General features: G+C 40.9%; 1 protein-coding gene across 1 annotated transcript in view; it reads left to right on the top strand.

The window, feature by feature from the left end:
• Positions 1 to 13,166, top strand: part of LOC132775788 (sodium- and chloride-dependent GABA transporter 2-like) — a 57,499-nt gene that overhangs the window by 25,789 nt on the left and 18,544 nt on the right. Inside the window, exons 6-7 of the mRNA XM_060776747.2 lie at positions 235 to 367; positions 12,234 to 12,368. Of these exons, the coding sequence (XP_060632730.2) occupies positions 235 to 367; positions 12,234 to 12,368 (268 nt within the window). The remainder of the gene's footprint in view (positions 1 to 234; positions 368 to 12,233; positions 12,369 to 13,166) is intronic.

The raw sequence follows: 13,166 nt of genomic DNA, 5'->3' as shown, positions 1-13,166 counted from the left end.
GATCAAGTTGAGGAATGTTCCAAATGGACACTCTTTCCCTTTCTCTCTATGGAGATTATTTCCCAGGTTTCTGTGCAAAGAAACATGATAACGACAATGATATGAAAAGAAAACAGGACAACTGTGATTCCAGTAGTGCCAGGTGTTCTTGGAGCAATTCTGAATGGAATGATGAAACACATCTGTTTACAAGAGAACCCAAAAGGGATCAGTCAGTTTCTGTTTCTTCCGCAGGAGAAGAGTACTACACCTTTCAGATGGCATAGAGCATCTTGGGGGTGTGAGCTGGGAGCTGGCCCTCTGCCTCCTACTGGCATGGATCATTTGCTACTTTTGCATCTGGAAAGGAGTGAAATCTACTGGGAAGGTAAATGTCCCCTGTCCACAGGAAAACTTAGGTCTCTTAGAGTTGAGAACATATGTCAGGAATGGGCACTTCTCCATTGCTTTGTCACTGCCTAATTGAGTTGTTAGATGTCCTGAGGTAGTGTTTCCCAAACTTTGGCCACTAATATGTTTTGGACTTCAGCTTCCAGATTCCCTGACTGTTGTCTAGACTAGATGGACATCTGTGTTGCTTTCCTACCTTTTGAAGGCAGTATTAAATGTCCATCTGGAATATTTGGCCTCTGGTACGAGAGCTAGCATGGTGTAGTAGTTTCAATGTTGGGCAAAAACCTGGAGGCCAGGTTTGAATCCTTGTTTGGCGATGGAAACTTTGAGAAACTCATACTTTCTCAGCCTCCAAGGAAGGCAAATGAGCCAAGAAAACTCTGTAATAAGCTCTCCATGAGTCAGAAACAACCTGAAGGTACACAACAACAACAACACGTTACCATAGATGCCCCAAAATTGTGCCAAATTCTGTGTGTAGTGGGAGAAAGCACATGACTACAGGCTGATACGGCTAACATCCAATATTAACAAGGCTTTGCGTGTGTCTGTTTTGTGCCAAGATGTTTATGAGATGGCCTCTAACTGTGCCATCTTTTCTGCCTCCCCCCCAGTTTGTACAATATGTTGCTGTCATTTGGATTGCACTCATTAGTGTTTTTATGGTCCCTGAACCATTCCCAGTTGGCTTTTGTGTTTAGAGTAAGAAACAGATGGAAATGAAAAAGTTATTTTAGCAAGAAAACAGTCTTTTCCTGATAAGAGACCAATTACATTATGGCTAGTAGATTAGATGGAATCAACATTCATGGCAGAGAGTTCAGTGTTGTCATTAGGAGTAGAGAAAATAAGACACTAGCTTTGGATTCCTCATAGCAACAAGGGTGATCGGGTTTCTACTTAGTACTAGTAACTATAGTAATATGAAAATATAGACATTCTGTGAACATACGGAGGTTAACTAAAGTATATGGAACGAGGACTTGGCCTACTATAAGACCAAATAAGGTCTCGTTAGGCAGAAGATGCTAGGAGTGGGTGAATGGTGATAGCCCTTGCGTCTAACCTTCCAGTTTAATTCATTCTTTCTAAAGTTCTATAATGTTAGATTTGTTTCCTTATTTACAGCACTATCTGGCTGTCTTCCATTATCACTTTCTCTCAAAGAGTCACATTGAGTCCCATTGGGCTATACTAGCTGGCCCAGACCATACACTTCCATATGTTCCAACTGTCCTGATTTGTCAGGGACAGTCCCAGTTAAGTCCCTTTCGCTCCAATTTTTAGCTGCTTTTAAAATGTCCTAGTTTCTCCCTTTTCCTCTTACTTTCCCCCTTTGTTTGCAGCTTACTTCAAAATATAAAAATAGTACTCCTTTAACTCTTCAGGAGAGGAGAGAAGGGGTGGCATCTTGTATTTTCCTGTAGGCTCAGGCAAAAGTAAACTGCTGCAACTTCTCCATGCCTCTGTGTTTTTCCTAATTAATAATGCTTGACACCTTAACCACACTCTGATGTTGCTTGGCTGCATGTGTCCTGCACACATCTGTGAAGTATTAAAGTATATGGACTCCCATAGGCACCACCCAACCATTGATAGTTGGTTTCCCTTATATTTTTCTGCCTGAAATGGATGGCACCCTTCCTCCAAATCATGGTGCATAGTTTCCAAGAACAATCACGTTATTTGAAGCAGAAGATCCCATAATCATAATCTCAACCTCCTTGGAAATTAAACTCACAATGATGGTAAATTAACAATTAAAAATTTGTTGCCTTTTTGTCATGCGCTGGTCTGACGCCCGAGGTAGTCATCTCACCAATATACATAGAAGACTATGTTCTTTGTCTCAGAGTGACAAGGATACTGGCTTAGTCCTGCTTCAAGCACAGGCAATAGCTCCAAATGTGCTGACGATTAACTGGTGCAGTGAAAACCCCATGTGTTTTGAAGCATATGCTACATGTAAGCAAATCTGGCATGTGCCACTGCTGCTCTAGAGACAAATTTCTAAAAATGGAAAATATGATAGTTTGAAATCTTTAGCACAGATTCCCTAAATAGAAGGATAGCACTTTCAAGGGAGTGAGTTTGCATTTTGCCTAGAAGGAACTGGCATTTTGGAAATGGATATGCTGATTTAACTAGAGGCATTTTAAGTAAGTAGTTTCTTCTTTATGCATCCTGCATTAAAGTTACTGGTTTCCATTCCTTGTTACAACAGCAAAAGTAGGACATCCAAGCAGTAGCAAGTGATGGCTTCAAAGTCAGTAGGAACCCTTCTACACAGACATATCAATATCAAGGAAGACAATCCCACAATATCTGCTTTGAACCGAGTTATTTGAGTCCACACTGCCATATATTCCAGCTCAAAGCAGATAATGTGAGATTTTATTCAGTTGTGTGGAAGGGGCCTGGGACAGGGAATTCCCCTTGGGTTTTAGTATCAATTTTAAAAGAACTTCAAGCTACAAAAATTGCTTTGTGGATAAGATTTGCCACCTTGGAAAGCTCTTTTATTATTCAGACAGGAATACAAAAAGTGGATGTACCATTCCAGTTACTATGAAAGCACTTGTTACCTGCAAGAAGAACTGGGCATGCATACTTTGTGCCTGTCTTTTACAATACTTTCTGATGTCTGACAGCCTCTAACATCTGTATAGACCAAGTTAGAGAATTAGTGTTCTGGATTTTTTTTAAAAATGTGAGAAACTGCAAGTTGCTTCTGGTGTGAGAGAATTGGCTGTCTGCAAGGACGTTGCCCAGAGGGCACCCAGATGTTTGATGTTTTACCATCCTGTGGGAGGCTTCTGTCATGTTCCTGCATGGGGAACTGGAGCTGACAGAGGGAGCTCAACTCGCTCTCCCTGGATTTGAACAACTGATCTCTTGGTCAGCAGTTCTGCCAGCACAAGGGTTTAACCCATGGCACCGCCACCAGGGGCTCTGCTGAATTAAATAGAATGCAAGGAGAAATATCTCCTGTTCAGTAAGTTACTCTTCACATGAAGATGGGCATCTAAGGGGAGATGATGGAGCCTTTGTAAAGTTCATCTATTTGATTAAACAATGCTCAGATAGAACTTAGGTTTCACATCTTGACCCAAGTCTTATATGAGAGACCACTCAGACATGATATTTGTTCCTTTGCATCGGACGTAGTAAATTTCTAAGAGAGATGTATATTACCATCTGGTAACAATTAATACACTGCAAACAAATTATGATAATAAATCCAAATGATTTTTTCCTGATTAGATGAATTCAGAGAAATTACTTTAGGTATTCATAGAATAGAATCATAGAATCATAGAGTTGGAAGAGACCTCATGGGCCATCTAGTCCAACCCCCTGCCAAGAAGCAGGAATATTGCATTCAAAGCACCCCTGACAGATGGCCATCCAGCCTCTGTTTAAAAGCTTCCAAAGAAGGAGCCTCCACCACACTCCGGGGCAGAGAGTTCCACTGCTGAACGGCTCTCACAGTCAGGAAATTCTTCCTAATGTTCAGATGGAATCTCCTTTCTTCAGCAGTTTCAACCAGGCAATGAATGCAATAACTGTACATGGGTTGTGTGCATATGTGGAAGTCAAATGAAACTTACCCATTTCCTTTTCAAACTTGCATAATTGCATAATTAATCTTATGATTCATCCAATATGTGTCCAAACCGATGCACAAGTCACATAAAATATAACAGCCATGATCTGGTGGGTTATGAACTATGGTGATCAAACTGGTTCAGTCACTCAAATCCGCCAAAAATTGTATGATTAAAGCAACAACTAAATGGGAGCCATGGTGGTGCAAATGGGTTAAACACTTGTGCCGTCTGAAGTGCTGACCTGAAGACCTGAAGGTTGGCAGTTCAAATCCATGAGACGGGGTGAGCTCCCAGCTGTCAGCCTCAGATTCCCATGCAGGGACATGAGAAAAGCCTCCCACAGGATGGTAATACATCCGGGCATCCCCTGGGCAACATCCTTGCAGACAGCCAATTCTCTCCAATTCGCTTCTGACATGATAAAAAACATCTAAATATGCAATTTGGTGATTTAGAAAGTTCTTATTTGCTCATGCTTCTTATTTTATCTACTGATATATGTTTTTCTCTTTCCTTCCTTCCTTCCTTCCTTCCTTCCTTCCTTCCTTCCTTCCTAGCTTCTTTTGGTTTTCAGTTTCCTTTTAATGTTCTTAAATGCCGCCTCATTTGATTCTTGGGAGGTACCTTTATTTAAATATTATATTGTGTAACTATAATCTAGAATATGTGTGTGTATCTGTGTGTATGTGTGTATATATATGGATTTTTTTTAATAAACCAGGGATAACACTTATACTCCTTCTAGCAAAGAGGAATGGTATGTTTGTGTTCAGCGCTGCACTGACCACAAACAACCCTGGCTTTTTCCAACACACGCTGGGCTCCTGCTGTTTGAGGAAATGGCACATGATGAAAGTGCTCTTGTAAAAGCTCTGGAAGGGCCAATAGATCAAAGAAGGATTTAGGTAGCAGTGGAAAAAAACCAATCTTTTTACAGGAATGAATGGATATCCAGGTGAATTCGTAATCCTTGTAGAACAAGGATGAGGAATGTGCGACACTCCAGACGTTGTGTGACTGCAGTTCCCATCAGCTCTCCCCAGCATAGCCAGTGGCAGATGATGATGATGATGATGGAAGTTGTTGTGTAAGAACATATGGAGGCTCACAGGTTCCATTATTCTCTTGTACCCATTGACACTGTTATAGATAGACAATGTTATAGATAGACCTCTGTTGGCATGCTATTGGGCTTTAATTAAGATATGCCATTGATGATATATGATAGACAAAATATAGACAGGGAACTGTAGATAGATGCTTGGATGATCAACAAAAATTTTGCCTCCTTCCTATCCTAAATAGGTGATTAAAATAAAAGAAAAATGAAGACTTTGGTGAAGGGAAATGGTGAACTGGTTTTGAACACTGAAAAGGCATCTCTTAATTCTACTTTTGTGATCACACCCTTTTTGCAGCCAGCTTCAGATGAATTGAGGTCATGGAGGGGCAGAAGGAAGGAAGGAAGGAAGGAAATCCTGTAAGCTTGGGATCTTCCCATTACATAGTCGAGATGTTTTGAGTATTCTGTTTTAACCAGATGCCCTTTTGTGAGTTGCTGGTGAGTTTAGGGCTTCACTAGATGAGATGCAAGAAACCATGCAGAGGTAGGCTTCGGAAACTAAGTGTCTTGGGTTACCATTTGTTAATAGAGAGCAACAAGGGGAAAGTGCTGTTGCTGTCATGCTCTGCTTGTATGCTTCCTCAAGGAACTGGATATTATGGGAATTGGGAAAGATATGCCAGACCAGAAGAAGACCAATTTGTGTATGTTGGGCCAGAAAAATCCTTGGGGAGAACACTTTGCCCATCCCTTTATTGATCTGTTGCATTAAATATGCTATTGAGGTCTTGTGTTCTTATCTGTAATTGGATTGTTTGCATTTGAAAGCAAGTATTTAAAAGCAGCAGGCATTAGGATGGAGAAAATTAGCTTGTGCTTGTGCACATCAAAGAGGTCTTTTATTTGTACCCCTCCTGCTGTTAGTGACAGGGAGTAAAGAAGGTCAATAGCCTTCCAGCATCCCCACTTGCATGTAACTTCACCCTTATGTGGAAATAAATTATGGGAATGGGCAGAGGAAGAGTTTAAGGTATAGTCGAAGGCTTTCATGGCTGGAATCACTGGGTTGTTGTAGGTTTTTGGGGTTGTATGGCCATGTTCTAGAAGCATTCTCTCCTGACGTTTTGCCTGCATCTATGGCAGGCAACCTCTGAGAATGCCTGCCATAGAAGCAGACAGAAGGTCAGGAGAGAATGCTTCTAGAACATGGCCATACAGCCCAAAAAACTTACAACGACCTGAAGAGTTTAAGCTTTCCCAGCCAAATCTAATTGGCTCTGTATAGCTATTTTTCATAAGATTTGAAAAGTTGGACTACGATTCTGTGGACCAGGGTTCAAATCCCCTCTTGACTAAAGAATCTCACTGGTTTTTTTTTAATGTTAGGAGCAACTTGAAAAACAGTAAGTAGCTTCTGGTGTGAGAGAATTGGTCGTCTGCAAGGACATTGCTCTTGGCACACCTAAATGTTTTGATGTTTTACCATCTTTGTGAGAGGCTTCTTTCATCCTCTCATGGGGAGCTGGAGCTGACAGAGGGAGCTCATCCATGTTCTCCCTGGATTCGAACCTTCGACCTGTCGGTCTTCAGTCCTACCGGCAAAAGAGTTCAACCCATTGTGCCATCGGGGGCTCCTATTTCACTGGGTAACCATTGGCAAGTCACACTTTGTGAGCCTAATTAGAGGAAGGCAATTCCCTCTGAATCAATCTTGGTAGTGTCCCATCAACTGAAAATGACTTGACAGCACACAACAACAATGACCTGGTATCACACCTCCTGAGTCACATTTAATTTGTACCTTAGAATAATTTAATTTTAAATGGATGGCCTTTGGCTAACTAATGAAAACCATTTATCTAAGAAGCTGCCTTGGCCAGAGACAGCCAGTAACTTTTTTCAAAAAGAAGACTGATGATACGAGGAAACCGTTTTTGACTCTGGTTTGTTCATTGACTTTATAATTCCTACTAAAAGAGAAGCTTCCATATCGGTCGGTTTTACAAGATGAGGAAACACATAAATGAGTTTTGCCTCCTTTGAAGGGATGATATAATTTGGCAAAGGCATGTGGAACAGACCCAAACAAAACCATGTTTGTTGTAGAACAACATGTGGCAGAGAACAATGTTTCTGATCACAGTAGGTTTTCTAGAAATGAAGTCAGTGTGAACAGGGCTTTGGAAATTGAGGGGTGAAGCGGAGAGCTTCTATTGAAGCCAAACATCTGCTATCATTTCATTGAACCAACATGGTCACAGTGTTGGATTTGGGCCAGACATTTATACCTATGCCAAGTAGTCTGCTATTTCCATGCAGGCCTAGGGGCCAATGGCTTGAAAGAACAATCTGCTTCAAATGCGAGATGAAGGCTTGCACTGCACGCTGGACTTTGCTACAGCACCTGGTGCAATGTTGTCACCTTACGTAAGTAAGGAGCTGTGAGCCTAGCTTGACTTAGGCCTCGATAGAATGCTCTGGCTTTAAGAAATGCAGAATCTTTATTTTTTATTGAGGACATTTATATCCCGTCCTATCTCAACCTCCGCAGAGGGACTCAGGAAAGATAACAACAAAAAACATAGGTATACATATCAAGTAAAAACAGCATAAAACATTATAAAAACATTAAAACAATCACCAATTTAAGTCGTTGTCCTAAAACAATGCACCAGAGTCCATTAAAACCATAGCTTTGCCATCAAGTCAAATTAGTCCACAAAGGCCTGATCCCAGAGCTAGGATTTCACTTTTTCTGGAAAGTCAGGAGGGACAGAACAGATCTGATTTCACTTGAGAAGGAATTCCATAGCCGAGGGACCAACTTGGAGAAGGCCCTGTCATTTGTCCCCACCAACCGTGATTGTGATGGTGGGGGGACCTCCCTGGACGATCCTAAGGTCCTAGGTGGTTCGGATCAGGAGATACGTTCAGACAGGTAAACTGGGCCAGAACTTTATGACGGAATGGTGGAGTGCCTTCATGATTGCAACTAAATTAAAAGCTGGTTGGAGGGGACCCATCTCCAAACTGGAAACTGGGACTCATGCGGCCAAGGAACACCAACCTGTGATTAAGTTATTGATGAAGAAGAACACCCAGACTAGGAGAGACTGCAGCAGTTTGTCAACTTGGAAGGACAAGGTTGCATCCTCTCTTTTCTACTCTCTCCTGCTGAGTTCAGTGTTTATTATTAACTAGCTTGGGTACCTGGGTTATTTGAAAAGTAATTTTTTTTAGTTTACTAAATGAAGAAGGTTGTGGGTGAACTACAACTCACATCATGCCAGGTAAACCCCCTGAAACTCCATCAGCAGTTAAAGTTTGTCATGTTGGGCAAGTTTGCTCTAGATGTATCCATTGGTGGGGTTCAATGTGATACTTGCCAGCCTATGCTTCAGTCCAGAAAATCATGAACTAATGTTTATTGAGGTAGCAACTGTATGACTCTGGGTTTGTAGATGCCTCAGATACAGTAAGCAGTAGGTTCACTTGCCTGAATGCACCTTTATAGCCAAACAAATAAATAGATCAATAACTTCCTCCAGATAGTCCCTTCTGTCAGAGAGAAGAAAGGGTTGAGTGACTTGTCTTTCTCTGACTGTGAAGCATTGGTGCATTCAAGCATGCAAATATTCAGATGTGATGGCATTCATTTATTAGCTTTGTGAGAACTACTCTAAATGGAATCAGATTGAAGAGTGCATATAATTGAATTTGACTGCCTTCCTATTGGAAAATAGATGTCAATCAGCAAGAGACTTCTTGTTTGCAGGCAGAATTATTTGGCTTGGTTCTAGGATTTGGAAGGGTTAAAAAGTCTCACCCCAGGCTTTGTGGAGAAAAGTTTGGCTTAAAGCGGATTTGACTTATGCTGTTTCCTGGCAACAAACAGTAAATCCAAATAAGTATAAAAGCTGGTATTGTTGTTGTCATCGTTTGTGGTATTTTAAAGGGAAAATGAAGATCAGCACTTGGGGAGTAAAGCAATTTCCGTTTTGGTGACTTAAAGAATTCATTTAGTACCACAAAGTACAGCATGAGCTAGAACGACAACCATCTGATGGTGCTTATTTTAGTCATTTATATCACACCTTCTGGGAGAAGACTTTGGAAACCATTATTTCCCTTGTTCCTGCCAAACAGGTCTTTAGGACCTAATCAGACGGGTGTAGAGCTCCATTTCCATGTGCTGCAGAAATGGAGCCCCACAGGAGTCCCATGAAGGCTATCACGTGACATAAGGGCACTTCTGGTGGGACTCCATGGGAATACATTTCTGCAGCACATGGAAATGGAGCCCTGCTCCCATCTCTAGGAGTTGTGGGTTACTAGCCTCCAAATAGCTCCAAGACATAAGAAGGTTGGAGAAAGATGGGTAAGGACATCCCTCAAGACAGAAAAGATGGGATGGAACGGGGTGAGCTCCCATCTGTCAGCCCCAGCTTCTCATGTAGGAACATGAAAGAAGCCTTCCAAAGGATGGTAACACATCCAGGTGTCCCCTGGGCAATGTCCTTGCAGACTGTCAATTCTATCATACCAGAAGCAACTTGCAGTATAATCTCAAGTCACCTCTGACATGCTATTTTTTTTGACCAAATTTATATATAATGGGAAGTTCAATGACCTTACTCACAGTTCTAGACTTTCAAATATGATAACATGTTTGATTGCAAGTACAATGTATGTTATAGCATGGTTCAGACTGATTCATAAGACCCACAGCCTTCATCTGGTTCTGTGATTTCAGTTCAGAAATAAATTGGCAAAACATGTCTTTCCCATTTGGACCATGCCCAAAGGAGAAGGGAAAGAGCGTGAAACAAAAAGGCAGTGTTTTTGTTTTAGATGCCTCGTTGATATGTACTGTTTTCAGCTGAATTGTAATTTGCTTTTCACTTGCTTTTTGGCAGACTCGGGATGGAAAAAACCTTAAACAAATATACACAGCCACAAATTTTGAAACCCAAATGATTCCCTGTGAACCGAGGACTAACCAATAACATGCACCAGCAGTTCAATGGCAAAAATGCTTTTCATGTAGAAAGGCGCCTTCATTTAAGAAGGAGCTCATGCAGGACTGCATAGAAAGACTTCTCCTCTAAGACAGGATGGACATTTCCTTGAGATGGGAGGTTGCTTTGCCTGTCCTTCCTTAAAGCCACTGGGGAACCCACACGCACAACTGCTCTTGCTATTCCATTTGCAGTCATGAACAAAAAGCAAATTTCTCCCCTATATCAATCTGTAAGCAAATATGAAAACAATGTTTGAAAAAAAGGAAAAGAAAAAGCACAACTTAACATACACATAGGATCTGAGATGGCAGTGACAAACCAAGAATGGGGCCTCAGGTTTGTGGAAAACAAGACTGATTACATGCAACACTAGTTAGTTGACTGAGGTGGGGTCAAATACAATTATACTCTTAATGTTTCTGTTTGGTTAGTAGTGCATTTTTAAAATCATTTCTTGGAACAGCTCAACTATACAGAAGTCTTAGTGGTCTAGTATTACCTCATTATTTTGGGATGGATGGGACACAGGGCATACCATGTCATTTGCAGTGGCCCAAGCCCTCCCTCCAATGTTCTGAGGTTCATGGGACAAATGATGTTGCTGCATAAAGTGGCTTCATTTGTTCCTGCTTGATGTAGCATCCCAGGTATTGCAAGCAATGAATGACACCATTTCATTTATAATATGTTTTACATACATATATCTTAAGTTCTTGAAAAAAAGTATACAATGCCCAACTGCCACAGAATTACAATATTTGTTCCATGTGGGGTACCCGTGTTGCCTTCAAGTGGTTCCTGATGTATGGCACATGGTTTTCTAGGCAAGATGTGTTCAGAGAGAACTTATCTTTGTCTTCCTCTGAGGTTGGAAGAATACCACTTGCCGAAGTTCATTCAGTAGGTTCCCATGGCTGAAAGGGAATTTGATCCCTAGTTTCCTCAAGTTTCAATTCAACATTCAAACCACTTCATTACTCTTGCTTTCTGTGGGTCATCTGGAATAAGCAATAAAACAGGGGCTGTCCAGGAGTTTCGTAGGGTTTTATGTATTATGAGGGTTATCTGGAAAGTAAGGTTTTTAAATTTTTTATTTACACAAAGAATGAATATATTTTAATAAAATGTACATAGATTGTAGCATAGGTATTAACTTCCACATAAGCACCATTCAGTTCAATACATTTTGTCATCTGTGGGATGTGTTTTTGATGCCTGTGTCATAGAAGTTTCCCTCTGCCTTTTCAGCTAGTTCATCACTTCGATTTTACCCTCCTCATAGTCAGAAAAGGGTTTCCCACCAAGGCCTTCAATTTAGTGAACAGATGATAGTCACTGGGTGTGAGATCGGGGCTGTAAGCAGGGTGGCTTTAAACATCTCAACCAAATGAAGTCAACAACTCTTGTGTTGCATTAGCGGTGTGCGGACATGCATCCTCATGAAAGAGACAGACTCCCGCTGTCAGCATCCCACAACATTTGTTTTAGATGGGTCTGCAAAGTTTCATTGTGGTTTCACAAATATTCTTTACCCATTTTGTCACATGCTATCCTGACATCACACCCTCTCCATAAACTGAAATGATTTCATGATGAATTGTTCATGTCCTCAGCATTTAGGTAGCGTATTACAGCATAAACTTCGCACTTGGAGGGAAACGGAATGAGGACACTCATTTCTAACCTTCACCACAACGCCAGTCGATGAGCTACTGATGACTGGCACTGCTCGTTTGCTTCCACTAGCTTCCCACTACACGGCAGTGATACCAACTTCTTCCACAAAAATTCCCTTCAAGAACTATGTGCCTTGTAACTTTACTTTCCTGATAACCCTCATATTTTTTCATATCCTTAGTCATTACTTCTTCTCTCTGTATGCTATCTATCTATCTTGTGAGACAAAAACATTGATACCAAATGGTAGAACTCAAAGCCATTGTTGCTATAAATTGTAACCATCTATGTAATCATTGCAGGCAAAGCAAATCTCCATCTTTTTCATACTGTCCCCAATAATCTTTCAGAACATAAGCTGTCTTTGTCATGAGTTTACTCAAAGCTTTGCATGTCTATCTGGCTTGCTTCACAGTATATTTTCTCATGTGGATTGCTCACCTTTCTCACGTTCTACTCTTTTGCTAGGTGGTGTACTTTACGGCCACCTTCCCCTACCTCATGCTGGTAGTTCTACTAATCAGGGGAGTCTCTCTGCCTGGAGCATCTAAAGGGATCCTCTTCTACCTTTACCCAGACATTACACGGCTCAGTGATCCCCAGGTAAGTTAAATGGGGAAAATAGACATGTTCATTTCCTGCAGTTCTTTTGTGAGCCTCTCTCTTTTTCCTTCCAATTCCCAATTTTTCTTTTTCTTTTTCTTTCTTTGATCCCTTCCAGCTCCTTCGGTCAGCCATACTTTTTCTCCTTCTCTTTCTTCCTTTTTTTCCTTTTAAAGTCAAGATGATCTCAGAGATCAAACAAATGCAGCATAGAAAGCTCACCCACGGATGTGTGGGGAGTGAGAACCACACCGGGTGACAATATCAGAAGGATTGTCACTAAAATAACGGTCTATAAAAATTGTGCAGCATTTCAGTCTATGAAAATTGTGCAGTCTTTCTGCAGAAATGTATCACATTTCTAAATAAATATTAGATACAAACACAAAAACATTTTCCATATGCTCAGCTTTAGTTTACATGTTACTGTATCAATATACCTAAAAAGCTAAAAATCAAGGCTAATTTACTTTTTGAGATGTCTAATGTGCATGCGCTGTAATCAAACTGTCTTTGTTATCCAATTACAATGATTCAAATCATGTAGTATTGTCTCCACACACAACAAGGACACACTGTTGCTTTCATTGCTATTGTTTTTTTAGTAACTGATTTTGTCAAATTTTCTGGTATTTTTGCTAGAATATTCTGGCATGGTCTAGTATAGGAGGAAGTCCATGAGGGTGACATTATGAGTGAAAGGTCCAGGTGACACCAACCCTATTGTTGCCATGGAGCTGGCCCAAGATATTTTGCAGCTTGAGGAAAGAAGTAATGGCACCTCTTCCATCCTGTTTA

Source organism: Anolis sagrei, chromosome 5 (genome assembly GCF_037176765.1).
Source record: "Anolis sagrei isolate rAnoSag1 chromosome 5, rAnoSag1.mat, whole genome shotgun sequence".
NCBI lineage: Eukaryota > Metazoa > Chordata > Lepidosauria > Squamata > Dactyloidae > Anolis > Anolis sagrei.
The sequence above is the reverse complement of the archived record's forward strand: the minus strand, read 5'-3'. Positions and strand labels throughout refer to the sequence as shown.